Here is a 17,276-nt window from a genome sequence, read left to right as displayed (position 1 = left end):
CAACTGGTGGATTCAAATTGTGCAGTGCCAGTGCTGCTGGTGTCAGCGCTGCTGTTGTCTGGTGGACTTGCAGCTCTCAAACTACCATCTACCAAACAGTCAGAGCTCACATAAGGTAGCTCAGGAGATGTTTTAAATGTGCTTGTTAAGTGCCCAAGTCCTGCTGGTTTATGACTTTCCTTACAAATATGATTATGGCCTGAAATGTAACAAGCATGGGCACCCCTTCACCAGTCGGTGACATGAGATCAATGGAGGGCATTCCTGCTATGTATCTTCTTGAAGAGTAACCTCAGAAGGAGTGACAACAGGATTTCTTTTTTTTTTTTACAGTTTGTAAAGCTGCTTAATATTGATCAATCTTTTCTTAAGTTCTTAAGGGCAAGAATCCCTTTTTCCTTTTTATAAAATGAAAGACAGATCTACAGGTGCAATATTGCATTATTATTTAAAGCTAAGGATACTAATGTGTGGTGCTCCGAACCCAGAGGAATGCACCACCGTACAATTACAGAGCTACTTCAAGGTAAAACTTCCTCTCAAAGTTCTTTTAAATTCCTTTGTAAACATAACCAGGCAGACAACATAAGTTTCCTGACCATTCAATCATTCTTGTGACCAAAGAAACTTCTAGAGAAATGTCTGTACAGTAGGGCTGCATCTTGTATTTTGACATGCCGATGTGCCTAAAAGTCTCTTTACTTGTTTTGAGGGGGGCCATAAACACAGTTTCATTGGACAGACACATTTCATTGAACAGAGTGCCCATCCTGATATTTTCATCTTAACCCTAATTTTTATTCCTTTTTGTATTCTATAAATGTTGTAAAAGATGGACCAATGTCATTATTTAAGAAAATAAAACAGCCTTAGGCAATGCTTCAACATTTTTATTGTGCCCAATCAGACCTCACATCTGTAGGTAACTGCAGCAATATTTGCAGACCAATGAGGTAGACAGTTCAAAACCTAAAAAGCAGCTGGGCTAGGCAATAAGCTCAACACAACACACTTCATAAAAGGAACAGATGACACTGGGATCTTTGGCACACAGCATCAGAGTCTAAAGAAGGGAGAGAGAAACAGAGGAGAGAGTATTCAGGGGGGGGAAAAACAGAGCTTTGTTTAGTTCTACAGTTGCTGCAGGCAAAATTAGTTCCACTTTCAACAGGATTCAAGCAGCTTGAAGAAAGATAGCCATGCCTTTGATGACAATGCCTGCCCCTTCTGCTGAAATACAAATAAGAAAAAAAAGTGCTTAAAACCATTGTCACCCCTTTATGAAGTGCAAATTAAAAAGTGCAAGTATTCGATTAAAACTATGTACAGTACACAATCTCGAGGGTCAAGGTCTGGTCCGATTTCGTTACCCTAAATCTGATCATTTTTTGACAGCATGGTGTTAGCCAGTTTGCAGCAGCATCTAGCAATGAGTTGCTTGGCCATTAGATTAAACTGTATGTGCAGAGCAGTACTTCAACCAGTTTATGTTGATTAAAAAGACACAAAAAGGAAAGCACAGATCAACACCACCATCCCCTGACAATGGGTCTCATGCAGACATTTTGATAAAATTTTTATGCTATTCATTTTGAGGAAGAAAAAAAGAATTGAAAATAACCATGTGCATATGCACTGGGGCCTGTGCCAACCCCATTAAATCTATGGAGGAATACCAGTTGCTCTTAATTTGGGTGGAGCCCATTGATGTTCACCTCAGTTAGCATAGGTTCACTCCACAACTATTCCACATAAGGCAAGGTAAATTTAGTATTATGTTAGTATTATGTGCAAAAAAAAAAAAAATACAAGGAAAAGGCACATAGTAAGACAGAATGCAAAATTTTCAACTTCTGAGACAGAGGTATCACAGTCCAAAATCAATGCAAGAAAAAAAAATAATAGTGTAAAAAAATTAAAAACTAGTATGGTGGAGCCAGAACAGTGACATAAAAATACCCTTTCAGGAAATTACAGATTACATCAATCTGTTTTCAGTGGAAAACCACCTTTTCACTGATAGCAAAAAGAAATGCTCTATCTGAGAGTGAAGAAAAGTGTGAGTAGATGCAGCATGGCAGCAAAGTTAATTAAAAAAAATCATCATTTAGAATTTTTAACCAATTTTAGAAACTAAAAAAAAAAATTTAAAAAGAAATTGCAATCATTTTGCCTTCAAATTTCCAATAATTTCTTTAATGTTTGCAATATTTTAATGTTGGATATATAGCCTGTTAATCTATTTTTGTACTGTTTATGTTGCCTTCATTATGCAAAACCTCACTGGGCAACAAGCGTTTCCCTCACATCATCATTCTGTTGGCAGTACATTCTAGGCAACTGATCAGTGTACAATTTCTCAGTTGGGTCTGTAATGTTTTTTATGGTTTAGTCATAATATTTTAATAATTTCAGGACTTTCACTATAATTGGCTTTGCACAAAGCAAGTAACCAACATGACATGTCCTGTGCATAGAGGTCTAACCATGATGCCTTGGCAATGGTACATTTATTTTAAACTAAGAAAAAAAAAGTGCGGGCTAAAATATTGATGTGTCAAAATACTTCTTAAATTGTCCTTATACATGTTTTATCATCAAAACAAACTGTATGTGTGAATTGTGCATGAGGTTCAGTGTCTTGAGGGGTAAAGATAAAACATGTCCATATTAAGATCATGCAGATGGATAAATAAAATAGTTAAAATTTCACAAATGCAAATTGGTTAAGTAATCCAAATTTGCATTACCAAAAAATAGACAGGCTGGCTGCTTGGCAAAGAGTGATCACGATCCAAAGGCACTGACTGGCATCTTCCCAAATGACAAGGGAAAATGAAACTTGCAGGATGATTAACCAACATGAAGTAAAACAAGAGCAAGATTAAATGAAAGGAAAAGCTCTAAAAAAATTCATGAAGGTTTGTCAATCAACACCTTCCATGAAACCTTGATGTCTGGGAGTAGCACAAATGGGAAAAGGGAGTGGTAGGGATGGTATTTGCAATCACCCAACCCTTCACTGTGCATAGTGCCTTAGTGAACAAGTAAACAGCAAGTAAGATAGCAGTGCAATAGTGAAGGTTCTACACTGATTTTTCTCCTGGTTTCCCCATTAAGTAAAGGAGTACAAGAAGACAAGAAGGGATGGGGAACGTTATCCTTTTTGGAAGAGTATCCTTCGTGCAACACAACATTTGGCTCCTCAGTTTTCCCAGAGGCATTTGAGTGAGCAGAAAAGTGGCACGCCCAGTAATCATTAGCTGGAGTCCAGGGCTTTTTGGTTGCGCATCAGGGGCCGGTGGCTACGCAGCACACACATGGAGTGCTGCCTGTGCCAACAAGGGCGGCAGTAGTACTTGAAGCAAGCCTGAGGCAAGGTAGAAAGACAAGTCTCAGTTTTCGTAGTAGCAACTTAAAAGTGTACAGTCTTGTCGGCAAATTGTTACGAAAGGTCATGGATTTTCTCTATTTCTATTAATAGAATGTAAAAACCACACAGGACTGTCTAGTTCATCATGTTGTACAAATGAAGAAATAATCAATCCATCATCTCTTCTGACTCAGTGTGGGATTCTTACCTGGTCTCTGCAAAAGAATGGTCCTGACTGTCGATTACACACTTGGCACATGGAGTCTTCTAGGTAAGGGTCGATTTGAACCTATGAAGAGAGGGCAGAGATGCTTTAGAACAGTACTCTGCAAACTGGCCCTGTGGGGCTTTTTCAAATGTCTGAATCTTTCTTCAGGTTTAGACTGACCCAGCCATAACTGCTTAACAATCTTAAAATCCAATTCTGACATTTCACTATAGCTGTCCAAAGGCCACCTAGGTTGTAACATCTCTCCTATCATTGACAGCGCTGTCCTGTGCACACCATTGGCTGAAGCACTACATATTCCTGGATTACATACCCTCTGTGTATGGTTGGAGCAAAAGCCTCCACACCTCAGCAGATTATCAAACCCTACTTGAGGAAAAACTACCATAGCTAGTGGTGGACTGGGAAATTCTGCATCATAATTTCTATGTATATTGAGTTTTTGAAAGAACCATACACCTTCTTGGTAAATTTGGAGGTCTTTATCTCAACAACTGCTGCACCAACAGCCTTTAGATAGCTCCACTGACTATTGAAGGTCACACGTCCAGAACCTGGAGCAATGAAAAACAGTACTGTTAGGATTCAAAAGAGCTTATATTTGGAGATCAGAGCTTGCAAGAGGAAGGAGAGAACACAGGTAAAAGCCAAAATAAAGAAAACAAAAACATATGGTATTACATTAGGGTGTTGGTCAAATACAAGTGACTAGAACAGGTTCTGGTCAGATCATAGAGATGTCTGGAACTCTACCGAAGAAATGCAACATCTTTAAAAATCAATCCTTGGTTTCTTGTTGATAGTGACAATTGTTCAGATGGGGTGGATCTGCTAACTGAGATGGTTGTAAAGGTTTAAACTGTTTTCATGCTAATCAAGTCATACAGTGGCCATTTGTGTCCTGTGGATGAAGACATTGGAAGAGAAACCTTCTATCAGGATAGAAATGCTAAGGATGATTTTTCAGAATGGATTTGTATTGGTTGGCATTTACCTTGCATTTGAAGGTGTTGAGGGGACATAAACTATGCCAGGAAAATGGACCCACATCATAGCAAAATCACTAGGACCCTTCCTCATAGAAAATAAGTACACAGAACTAAAGGTTTCTTATATAGGAGCACTACACATGCATTCATAAAGAACAGGGCAAAAAATGACCGTGTGACTTCCTTCCGCTGCTCAGTGGACCACTGCCTGTTTTGTTCACACCATTAAATTCTCAAAAGGTGGTTTTGTGTTCATAAAAATTTGACCACAGCAGCCCTGTCTATGATATTCTCAATGCCGAAGCATGATGGGACAGTTATTGCCTGATTAACCTAGGAACCACACCTGTGTGGAAACACCAGATTTAAATGTACTTTGTATTCTTCCATGTTTCCTTTATTTCGGCAATTACCTGTGCTCTTCAGAGAATTGGACCAGTAAGTCATTAAAACATCTGCCACTAAAAGTTGGCTCATATCAGTTGGTCTGCATTGAAAACTGCAGTTTATTTTGAATAACTACCACTCAGATGTCTAATGGTTCCATTAAAGCAATTACAGTTTCATGCTAAGTGGTCTGACACTTTAAGGATGTTACCAAGAACAGGAGGCTGACCTATTGGATATTTGTGCTTGTCTGTGTCAATCCCAGCATACACCACTCCTCCAAACAGGTCATTCATGATAAAGGCTAGAGCTTCAGCGTTGAGCATGCCGTGCAGAGCACCAACAAACACTGTTTTACTGGGGACCAGCCTCTGACATGGGCAGCGCACAAAGTTGCTGTCTGAGATTACCCAGGGGATCACCTGTACCTGTGGAGAACCGGGACAAACAGGGCTAGGCTTCAGTGGAAACCAAAGTTAAGCCAAATGTATAAGTTAGTTGTTTATCATTTAAAGCTACCATTTTTTGTTAATGCTTTTCAGAAGTATCCATGCAACTCTTGGGTCATTCATTGTGGTGCAACATGATAAAACAAACACTTCTGATTTAAAGATGATGCAATGGTAAATCTAGGACCTAATTACTGATTATGGCTGACCACTATTCTTATTTGAGATATCTGTTATTCAGCTATGACTAGTGATAATATCACTTTAGGATCTTTTTAACTAAGTATATTTAAAATGCAGTTATTGATATCTGAAACATAATCATATCGACAGAAATATATTAATATTTAATTGGGTCATAGTAGCAACTAATCTGATTATTTTGTCATAGTGGAATTTTCACTTTTCGTTATGAAATTGTGGATATGTGAGAAGAATGAAACTACTAAAAATATCATCATGATGATTCTAGACTGGTTTCCTGGCGAGTCAGCTTACTATTATGACTAGTCAAAATGTAACTATTGTCAGTATTTTGAAAAGTGAAAATCACTTGAAATGTTAAAACGGCTTATCGCCATAAGCACCAAGAATATCATATGTGCGACGAATAGCAATGCATATAAAAACTTCCATATGAAATGGAGAAAAGAGAACGAGAAGGTTCACGACACTTACGTCCTTGCAGCGCATCCTCCTACTGGACATTTTATAATAATACTCGCTGTAGTCCTCAGTGTGGAGTAGGTCTTGAGTGCAAGCTTGCAGTAGAGCCTTCACTGACTTCTCACATTCAAACACCAGATACACATAACCTACAACAGACAGGAGTCAGCACACACAAAACATGGAGCAAGGAGTTAATACAGAGAAATTTTGGAAATTCAATTATCAAGATCACTAAAGATGGTTAGAACTGGATGAATGACACCATCATAGAGTGGACATTAAACACCAGTCCATGGGTACAACATGATAGCCTGAAAATAGAGACCAAACCAAATGGCGCGTTTCGTAATAAATAAATAATAAGCCTTAAAAAATCCGAACAAAGACATGAATCTGCGTAGATTACCTTTAGGGGGGTAGCGAGGATGCTTTCCGTCCTTACCAGGCCACTCCACGCTCAGTGGGCCATACACACTGAATGTGTTAATAAGGCTGTCTAAAGAGAGAGGGAAAAAATAGATAGAGGGATAGTTCTACAAAAGTGAAATCTGCATGAATATGCATCAGTGATCACTCATAACTGGGTGTAAGTGGTCAGCTGTGCTTTGCTCTAATGTCACCTTCTGTAATGTCCCATGGCACTCCTCCTAAGAATACTTTGCAAGAGTATAAAGGATTTTTGTAATTCCTGGCTGGCAGCTGTCCACTCCAGGTGACTGTGGCATCATTCACGGCTAGAAACGTAGAGGACATACATTTGTTTGTGACTTTTGAAAGAGGAACATTATAGTCACTAGCAAGTCAACACATTGCATTAGCTGTTCGTGACATCATTACAATCATCGTACCGGCCGCCTGCCTGTGAAGCCGAGCCTCCCTCTCAATGCTGAAGGAGCTGTTGTCCCAGCTCGACCACTGCGCGGCCTGCGGCCAGCCCTTGGACAGTGAGCTTTCAGGCAGGGCAGGGGCTGTGGGGGTAAGAGGGGAACATTCCTGTTCCAAATGAGTGCCAATGCTCTGCTTCACATTGTCCTTCTGCACACCAGGCATCAAGAATGGTAGGGGAGGAGAGATCCGCAAGGAGGACTGCAGGAAATGAATAAGCAATATATCACAAAGTCCTATGCTGTGGTTTATCAGATTTATCCAATATTGGCAGTATAGCTAAGCCTTTGGAAATGAGTCTTGGATTGGGAGGTCTGATGACTAGCAAAAAGGGGAAACAGAAGATTGTCTTTGATTATGTCGGCAGAAACAGATGAAACATCTACATTTCTTTTGAATAAGGTGGGTACTTTCTCAAGCCATGTTTTGAACCCTTATCATGTTTTGGTACCCAAACCATCTCAATTTATCATTACCATGGTTTGCGGTTGAGACTGTGTTAGTCCTAACAGTGACATCTTCAGTATCACAAATGGATTAAATGCTTTAAAAGCTACAATATATAAATAGATCAGGTTTTTTTCCCTAATTCTGAGTCCTAGATAAAAGCTATCAGGCTGTATGTAGAGAGTCTTAACACTCAGTTGTAGCACACATGAAAAGAAAAACACATGATTGCTGGTAGAGTTTTAACTTATCTGTGAGTGGAAAATCACAGTATTGCTCAGGTTGTTAGACTGATGATCTGCAAACAACTTGTTTCTGCTGGGATGGTGTAGTGGGTGTGAAGTGGTTGTCCCATGAAACTGCCACTGGTGGTATGTCAGTGTAAAGGCCAAATATCCTCCTTCGCTTTCACTTACGAAGGCCGCTCTCTCAGAATTAATGTTAACCATTTGTCTCCATGAAACTACCAACCTTGACATTGCCTCCATCAGTGAATAAGCAAACAAACACTCTACATGCAGCCTTTCATGCTTTGTGACAATTGCAGTGGAGATCACTGGTCAAAAAAAATTGTTGTCCTCTAAGTTTTGACCAAAATTACAATCCAACTATTTGCAAAAGAAGAATTACAAACAACACATAACAGACCATGTAAAGTCAGGCTGCTCACGTGACCAATTCACCTACCAGCAGATCACAAAAGTGGTCTGAACCAGAGCTGAAGCCACTGGTTTCAGAGTCTACGGGGCTGCTGGAGCGTGAGTCAAGCAGGGAATGAGATTCAAAACCAGGATTTGTGTATGCCAGGCTGGGGAATTTCTCTAGCAGGTCAGCTGTCCCAAGCAGTTCAGGACCCTGGAGAATCTGAGGGTTGCCCAGAGGGCTGGAAAAAGGACCACCCAAGACACCAAGCACTGCAGGACAGCATGAACATATCCCAAAATAAAATAATAGCTATTATTAAACATACACTATGCCTTATAGTGGGTTGTCAAATGACAATCAAAAAAAAAAAAAAAGAAGAGCCATGATAAAGTTCAGGTCTCACAGTTATTACAGACCCAGATGAGAGCACAAATGAGATCAGTTTGGGGTGATGTGGTTGTGTTGATGCAGTCTATAATAAGAACTGGGTCAGAACAACGTGCAGTGGGACTTTCCATTAAAATATGTACACGCCAATATTTTAAGAGCTCAGTCTAGCAAGTCTAATTTGATTTAAATAGACAGAAAATATAAGCTCCACAATAACATTAACTCTTTATTTTGATGGATTTTTTTTTTTAGCATACTTTGTTTTTGATTAATAACATCACCTTTATCATAAGTTTAGAGAGAAACATTGGTGAACATAATGGCATTAATTTTGGTCTGCCTGGTGTTGATCTACAGCTCGGATGCATTTAAAATCGATTAAACTTGAATGAGGGGGAGAGATTAGAGCTGGCACTAAGGCTCAGCTCAGTCCTTCCAGAACAGTCTCTCATTCCCCACAGCACAGTTAGCACTGAAAATGCCCAGACAAAAGCCCTTTTTTTTGAAAAGAATACACATGATAAGCTTGTAAATGTCTAGAAAAGAGAAACTGTCAGTGACGCTGCCAAAAATTCTGTCTAATATCTGTAAGATAAACTAACATTGGGAATGGGACACTCACCAGAAGGGCTACAGGCTGGAGCTGGGGTTTCATCATCTTGGCTGCCCCAGGGCTGGTCCCAGCCAGCGAAGCCAAGGGACCGAAGGCCGAGGCCCAGGTCAGAGACGCTGGGTAGGCCGCGGGGGGCGTCCTGCTCCCTTGGGGAGAAAGGCATCTCGCTAACCGTGGCAGCCGAGTCGGTGTCCTGTAGGTCTGTGAGTGAGATGGCAGCGAGCGTTCAGACCATACCAGGATCAAAATTCTCAGTCACATCCATTATATTCAAGACCACATATGCTCTTCCATCTCCTGACAATCTCCATATACAGAAAAAAAACCCAGTGACCAACAAACCTGCCACTGTGCCTGCTGAGCCTGCCATGCACCTTTGTCTGCATCACTGCCACACTAAGCATGTGACCTGGACGCTGGGAGGCTTATGGCTGACGTCTAGCGACATCCCACCCAGCTGCGATCAAAAACATGTGCCAGTAGTTCCCCTGACTCTGTGCTGCGCTGAGCCGCTGTCTAGTTCCACGTCCTTCGGTCGAGTGGTTGCTCTGTGTGTATGTGTGTGTGTGTGAGAGTGTCTGTCTGTATGTGAGTGTATGTGTGTTATGAGCAGGGCAGCAGCAGCTCCTCTCTCTTCCGTACCAAACAGCACACACACACACACATACACACTCATCTGAATAAAGAGGAGTGAGCCGATGTCTAGAGTGTGTTGTCTCAGCCGGGCCACCTCCAGTTCCAGCCCTGACTCAGCAGCTCTTCTCAGTGAAGGGGAGGGGAGGGCTGGTCCTACAGTCATTATGATTCAGCTCATCTGGGTGGCTTTGTTTTTTTTTTTTCACCTATTCACGTTTTTTCTTTTCACTTGGTGTTTCTGGATTGGACACACCCTGTTACAAAGTGAAAAACACAGACGAGGAAACAAAATTTCAACTCATTTCTTCCAAGTTATTTAATTACTCAATGGATATTGTTAAGAAAACTATTCAGGCTCACACAAAATGCAGTGAGTGGTGGCATTTTATATAAACTTGAATCAAATCAAAACATAAATTTACCACCGTCCATTTTGGTCTGACAAGCTACAGTATGGCATATCTTCAACAATATCTACAAAAGGAGGATTTCTCAAAGATGTGCTTTAAGGAGGATTAGTTAAGACAGTCTGAAAAAGGCTGAAAGTCAAATTGTGTCTCTGGCCAGATCCTGTATCTGGAGTGCTTACAGGGGCAGCATGAATCAGCAACAATATGTGTCCAAGTCTCCTTTAAACAAGAAAATCAGCTGAAGCTGCCATTTTGATGCCAGATGCCAAAATCAGTCATTAAGATGGCCTTTGAGCACATTGTATAAAAACTACACCCCATTCTATCTTTCATTTTAAAAGAACTTTTTTCTCTCAATGTTTTACACCGTTCTTACAATCCCTACAATTCCATTGACCTATTTAAAGATCATTTTCCTTTAATGGGAATTTGCCTGTCGCATAAAACATTTTCCAAAGCCCCTGCAGTCTAGTACCTGTACTGTTTCAAAGTGGTGCCACAGTTCAAAAACATTTTAGCATAATATCCAGGTTTTATCATAATAACCATAAACACCCTCAGTTTGGTTTCTCAGCATTTTCCTTTAATATATCTAAAAGGATGACTTTCCTGTTCAGGCTTCAGTGAGTGACAGGTTAGTGCTGTCTGTATGTTTAATTACAGTGCAACATACATCATAATCCCACAGTACTGTTTAAGTAAGCCCTTGAATGGATTTCAGCATTGACAATTAGGAGCATTCATACGGGAATTTACCACTTAATGAAAGAGCCCTGCACAAAAACTAAACCTCCTCTTGCAGTTAGGTGCTTCCAGCTCTTTTATAATGTGGTTGTTACAGCTTCCAGTGCGCTCTAACAGGTTCTTAATCTTTCAGAATGGTTTACATGAACGGACTGCATAACAGCTACTGGACACATGTTGCTCCCCCTTCTGGAATCCAAAGGGTTTGGACCTGAATGAACTAAATAGTGTGTCTTTCAGTAATGTACTTTTTAAAATGCAGTTGTTGGTAATAATGTGATTACTGTAGTGAGTTTGTCAAACTGAAATCTTTCTAGTAAATATGTATATAGCACAGAGCTATCTGAATTGAAAATTCATCCAACTCTTCATGACTGGCACTCTGACATTAATTAATTGAAGAACAGGGTTCTTACAGGGTTAGCGCTGGCCAGTTAACTTTATTTTGCTGGTAACCTGTTGGGTACAGCTTATAAAGCACTGGTTGTGGCTTTTCAGATCAATAACTTTGAACTATACTCAGAACAAGAATTTATATGTAGTTTCAATATGTCAAGGCTTACTATCTGGGATATCTGCAGTTTAGATAAAACACTGAACCAAGTCAGTGCACCTCTGAAAGGTGCTTCTTACACTCTGTAATACCCTGTATGGGGTATGACATACAGTAATACTCCGCATGTATAGCAGTGATACCCATACAGAGCTTTTTTCTCTCTCATTAGGTTTAGTTCTGTGTGTCTTGTTATTTTCTCCAGGTGGGATAAAACTTGAGCGGACAGAATCCATGCTATAACAAGGCCACTCCCACAGATGGGGGACAATCAGAGTGCGAATTATACAATGACAATTGGGAGGGTCAACTTTTTCTCCAGGGTTGTATAGCGTAGGATATATAAATGTTTCGACCCCCCACCCCCCCGAACTGTTGTTTTTTTTCTTTTTTTGGGGGGGGGGGGTTCAAGTCTTAATTAGGAGGATCAGACCCCCCTAATCCCCCCTGTAATTTGAACCATGGGGAAAATCAAATTATATTCACTGCTGATAGACAGTTCTGATAGACCGTGAAAAGATGTGATGTCAAGCTGCTCTTCCTCCCATTCTCCAAAACAGATGTCTGCTGCTAAACAACACCAAGAGTTTCTGTATCTGAAACGTATTCATCACTCTTCTAACAACACATTAAATACATTGTTAACATTATTAATCAGCAGCATAGTAACTTATTTCAGGTGTGATCTTCAATGCCACTGTCAGTAACACCAATTCTCCTTTTTTTCCTTTTTGCTGTTTCAGATCTGGGTACCCAGACATAGTGTATGAACAATCCCTGCCCCTCAATTACATTTAACTTTTGTATGTTTCTTTTTGTATGTGGCTCTGGGTTTAAAAAACAAGCTGATCTGTACATTGTCCATAATAGTTGTATTAAGACATGTCAAATCTGGTGTGCACACTCCAGTGTCCAAGTAAACTTTTATTGATATTCTTCATTTCATAATAAATTAAGATGTAATATCCAAACAGCACGTTATAATTAGCAATCACACAAGGACATAATCAAGAGAAATATTATGCAAATGAGCTCTGATTAACTTTATGATGGGCAATCTAATCTAATCATATTGCAGTGTTTTGGGTAAAGTTCATCTGCTTTTGGAAATAACACTCCGTTCAGAAACCATTCACAGATAATGTGTGTCATCTAACTAATACAACCTTTATTTCTCTATCATGAACTACACTACAAAAATGCTCCAAAACTTGTCAATAGCATAACATTTGGAGATAAACTAAATAATACAAAGATATCACAATGATAAAAATTATACTCTGCATTTTAAATAATATATTTTCTTCTGAATGTTTCGTCTCAAAAACAATAAAACAACATGAGCGATTAAAACAGACAATGTGCAAGAAAAACTGAGTGCAGTAAATTTCTCTTAAATCCTACAATATCCATATTTCTACTGGAGTCAAAGTTTATATGACAGAGTTACACTTGGACAGCAACAGATACCTTTGGTGTGACACAGTACATACAGATCTCAATAATATACTGCAAACATAATCTGAGAGAGAAAAAAATGACAGTTGTTGACATTGAGTTTATGAGGGTGACCTGTACATTATCATGAATAAAGCATGAATGTGGACACATCATAGTTTCATAACTTGAAGCCAGTACTTTAGCCAGTAGTGACCAAGGACAATTTTCACATTTTTGTTGAAAACTCAGCAGGGAAAAATTAAGTCTCTCACAAGAATAAATCGTCCCAATGATATCAACAGTTGATATGCAGTTATCCAGACTTACTACCGCATGACAATATCCAGACATAGTCCACATGTTTAAGCCAGAATCTCTCTCCTAAATCTTCTGGTCTGAAGTGCTCTGCACATACTAGCAGGTAGCTAGGATAATTTACCATCACGATGTCATTTTTTAGGGACATTGCATGCCACAGACACAATTCTTTGCAAAGTGCGGCCAAATTCAGACAGGTGACTGCTCTCGCTAATTGCTCAAGGTTACATATGCCAGCACTAGTAAGTAGCCACAGGGAACTCCCTCCAGTTATGGAGTGTTTGTTACTGAAATGCATGCTTAATGCAACAGGAAGAGACTTCAGGCAGATTTCACTGCAGAAAATCACAGAGGCAAGTTCATTGGACAAAATCTAACAAGGTTTGGGAGGACAGGATATGAGACCTATGTGTGGCACAGTATTATATTAAGGAACATGGTTAACAATATATTTGGATACATTTCTATGCCAAAATGTAATTTTAATTTTTATGTTCAGCTATTTTCGAATTAGGCATTACCAGCTGGCCATGGAAAAAAAGTTCCCTTTGGGAGCCAAACATGGCTGCTGGGTTCATTAAATCTTAAATACGTATTGATGCCAAGTGGAAAACAATTTTCAGCATAAGTACAATTTATCTTCAAAGGGACATGTTAACGAAAATTTCAACTTGGAGTGTGCAGTGCCTTGCAGATATTTTGCAAAAGCTACTAATAACATGTAGATGACGTGAATAATAACAGTCTCAGTGGCCAGTGTGATTGGAGTGATTTAACTGACATTATAGATAGAATACCCTGTTTTCTGTTATTGTGTTACCACAGAAAGGTGTTAAATGCGTAGTGCATTGGCTGAGAAAAAAAGACTTTGAGCAGAACTTGTCTCTACAGTCAAAAAAGTAGCCATCTCCATCATTCTACATTCACTCAGTGCTTATTACTAAGCATTAACAACATGTCAGTATAACTATAGCAAATCATTTTTGAGTGATTCCAAGAGAAAATGTATTTGTGTATATCAGACGTTGTAGATTAATGTCATTTCCTTTGATTGTCGCTGACAATAAAACAATAAAGCAGCGTTACATTGTTGGGACAGGTCTGTTATTTGTGATGGGTTTTCTACATGGTTGTTATTTGTATTAAGTGTAAAACTGAACTTGTGTGTTGGTAGCTGCAAACTATTTCTTCATACAAAACATTCAAGCATTAAGAATTGTAAAAAAACACTGCCTTAAGTGTTTTGTTTTACAAAAATGAAGGTTCCTGGTAGGCTGAATAATGAGTCCCAAAAATGACAATATTGACTGACTATATGTCATCTGAATGCACTGTAAAATATGGATGGGGTATGGGCTATAAGGACACAAGTTTGTATAGCTTTTACAGACAAAATTTTTACAGATAAAATGTTTAGATTCGTATCATTCTAGGAATGGATACATATTATGTCTGAAGTCTAGAACATTTTTCCTTTAACTGCTGCTTTAGATATTACTGTCCCTTTCACTACCTGGCTAAACTAGAAATGATCAGATGACTAAGCAGAAATGGAATGTGGGGCTCAGACACTCTTAGCTGCATAGTAATATTACAGCTATCCACAATTCTGAATCAAATGGTTAAAACCAATCTACTGACTGAAGGTTTGTCTGTGTCGTTAACATGCAGTTCTGTGAATTTAATTTCCAAAGGAAAGACCTGGAATTTATTTTTTTTTTTTTGTAAATGACATAATGTGCAATTCCATTAATGTTTTTTTGTCACCCTTGGGATATCAGGCTTTGACAGTGTTCTGCAATATGAGGAGGTGGAAAACTAAGAGGGGTGTGCTAGTACGGAGGTCAAACTTGTCACATTGGGCAGCGACCATCACTGCGTCAGGGCTTGGAGAATATCCTTAACTAGCATCGTGCCAATCACCATCTTCTCACAGTTGACAGTGAGCTGGGCGGCACGTTCCTCCTTTGTCACCACGGTAACCAGAACCAGGCTCCCACTGGTGACTGTTTTCCCTGCAAACCTGGAAATCAGAGTTGAGGGAGGAGGAACAGGAGGACTGTGTTGAGGTAAGAGTATCAAAGTCAGAGACAAGAGTATGAAGTCAGAAACACAGACAGCAGAAGAAAAAAGAGTCAGACATGCAAATATCATATGAGAACAAACATGAGTACTTTTATGTTACATATAAATCAATATTTTGTGAGATAAATTTGTTTGAATATCTTCAGTTTATTTATCAAAATTATAATAATAGTGTAATGAAGGTAAGGCTCGTCCTTTTTGGTTTGAATGATTTGAAGGTTTTCATCCGTGAAAAATTACATCTTGTAAGAGATTTACAACCAGCTTCGTCATCTGCAGACATATTTTGGTAAATGAACACTTTTGTTAAAAAATGTGATGTGGCCATAATTTTACTCAGCACAGGCTTTAAACTGAGGATTTAAACTTAGAGGTATTTCTTTCCAGGGGAAAAGATGACCTGTTAAAATCGGTTTTAGGGAGAACGATGCGGAAATGAAAATCTTCAAGACAGGTTCCCTTCAGGCAATTAAACAAAGAAGACAGGTTGAGACAACTAAAAATTTGCACTCTGATTTGTGTAAGGTTGAGGTATTTGCATTGCTATTTTCGTCATCAAATTCTCACCCTTAAACAAAAAAAAACTTCTGCTTCTCAATCTGATTTTCACTACTTTTGTAATTAAAATTAGACATGAAGAACTTTCCTCGCCAAAAGAGTCGAGGCATGCATGAGGGGAGTATATTTCTCTGTTTGCACTTCGTGCTCAGCAGAGCTGGAGCGGTCTGTTCCATCTAACCTGCACTCCTTGTCTGAGCCGCAGGGCACCCTGCTGACGTTGGCTGCTGATGTGACCCTCTGGACGATGGCGTGATCACTCTGACATTTCTCACCCAGTGTCAGCTTTTCTGTGATCTCATTCATGCCCATCAGCTGACCTGTGCATAAAAACAGTTACAAAAGTCAAACCCCTCAAGGCAAGTTCACTTATGTGACACTCACATCTTACTCACCCGCTATATAGCTTTTCTCTATCAGCGGTGATTAATACTCAGGGGTGGGGATTCTGTGTATGCTAAATGTCCTTTAGGGCCAAAATCCTAAGATGCATGCCTGAGCACTTTTAACTCATTGATGGATCACAACAACAAACAGATATGGTGAATGGCATTGGTGTGACTTATTGTATATTCTAATCATTAGACTTATATTAAAAGAAAGAAACCAAACACATAATCTATGGAGTACAGGCATCAGTATTTTAATCAGGACTACAATGGATGAGGTTCTACTGTTAGAACACTTGTCTAGAGAATCTGTCCCTAAATTTTGAAAAATGTCTCTAAATCAGATACTGCACAGAAGTTTTGCTCAGGATTTGTTTGGCCAGGGAGGAGTGAACATATATAGCTAGATCTTTAGAGGATGACATTTGCTAAGTAGGCAATACTAATTGAAGACTAGCATTGATGACAACAGTGCTTGAATGAATAGGCAGCAGTATCATTCTGCACTATGCAACTTCTGAGTCACCTGTGTGTTAATGCCGGATATGAGATGCAACAAATGAAACTCAGCAACTGAAGTTAGAGGCTGAAACATGAGTAACACGTGGCCCAACTTTTTAACATCAAGCCTGTGAAAAGAGTGCTGGTTTATGAGTCCAAATGCAGGATATCTAAGACACTTGGCATCCTGTTTAGGCATTCCCGGAGTGATCGCCATGTGACAGGGTGGGAGAGTTTAGCATTAAAGGAGTGTGTGAGGCAGACATTCTTGGTGGGATGCAGGTCAGTTTGCCTGACATTCTGTGACACAGAAAATGCATAGTCACTGTTATCCTGGCAGTAGAGAGACTGCAATAAGAGCACAGGGTTCAACTAAAAGCAAAGGAAAAATTTCGGCCGGGGGGGGGGGGGGGGGGTTGGTTTTTGTGTATGATGAGGGAGGGGAGCAAATTGAGGGAGGTGGTACACTAACAGCAGAAAGGACCGAGCCTGTCGGAGGAACTTACCAAGACTTAACTGTAATAGCTTCTCTATTGTTCCACAATACAAAATACAGGTATACAGAA

At 39.5% G+C, this 17,276-nt stretch overlaps 3 protein-coding genes across 6 annotated transcripts in view; 1 reads left to right on the top strand and 2 right to left on the bottom strand.

Moving 5' to 3' along the window:
* Nucleotides 1-849, top strand: part of sv2 (synaptic vesicle glycoprotein 2) — an 8,407-nt gene extending 7,558 nt beyond the window's left edge. The window contains exon 13 of the mRNA XM_030774366.1: nucleotides 1-849. This exon is cut by the window's left edge and continues 70 nt beyond it. Within this exon, the coding sequence (XP_030630226.1) occupies nucleotides 1-114 (114 nt within the window). The 3' untranslated portion in view covers nucleotides 115-849.
* Nucleotides 850-3,259: 2,410 nt separating this feature from the next.
* On the bottom strand, nucleotides 3,260-9,281 carry cpeb1a (cytoplasmic polyadenylation element binding protein 1a; the record flags this gene model as incomplete). Its single annotated transcript, XM_030779291.1, has 10 exons — nucleotides 3,260-3,370; nucleotides 3,582-3,662; nucleotides 4,062-4,156; nucleotides 5,208-5,406; nucleotides 6,106-6,242; nucleotides 6,503-6,592; nucleotides 6,717-6,830; nucleotides 6,945-7,182; nucleotides 8,116-8,342; nucleotides 9,086-9,281. Coding segments are annotated over 10 exons (1,488 nt in total), but the record flags the coding sequence as incomplete, so codon positions are not given.
* A 5,768-nt stretch (nucleotides 9,282-15,049) lies between these two features.
* ap3b2 (adaptor related protein complex 3 subunit beta 2) overlaps nucleotides 15,050-17,276 on the bottom strand; it is a 39,931-nt gene continuing 37,704 nt past the window's right edge. For all 4 annotated transcript variants that reach the window (XM_030777522.1, XM_030777531.1, XM_030777538.1 and 1 more), the window contains 2 exons: nucleotides 16,002-16,135; nucleotides 15,050-15,200 (listed from right to left, as the gene is read on the bottom strand). In XM_030777522.1, coding sequence (XP_030633382.1) covers nucleotides 15,050-15,200; nucleotides 16,002-16,135 — 285 coding nt within the window. The remainder of the gene's footprint in view (nucleotides 15,201-16,001; nucleotides 16,136-17,276) is intronic.

The sequence above is a fragment of the Chanos chanos genome, chromosome 1 (assembly GCF_902362185.1).
Source record: "Chanos chanos chromosome 1, fChaCha1.1, whole genome shotgun sequence".
NCBI classification, from domain to species: Eukaryota; Metazoa; Chordata; class Actinopteri; order Gonorynchiformes; family Chanidae; genus Chanos; species Chanos chanos.
This window is presented reverse-complemented; position numbering and strand designations above follow the sequence as displayed.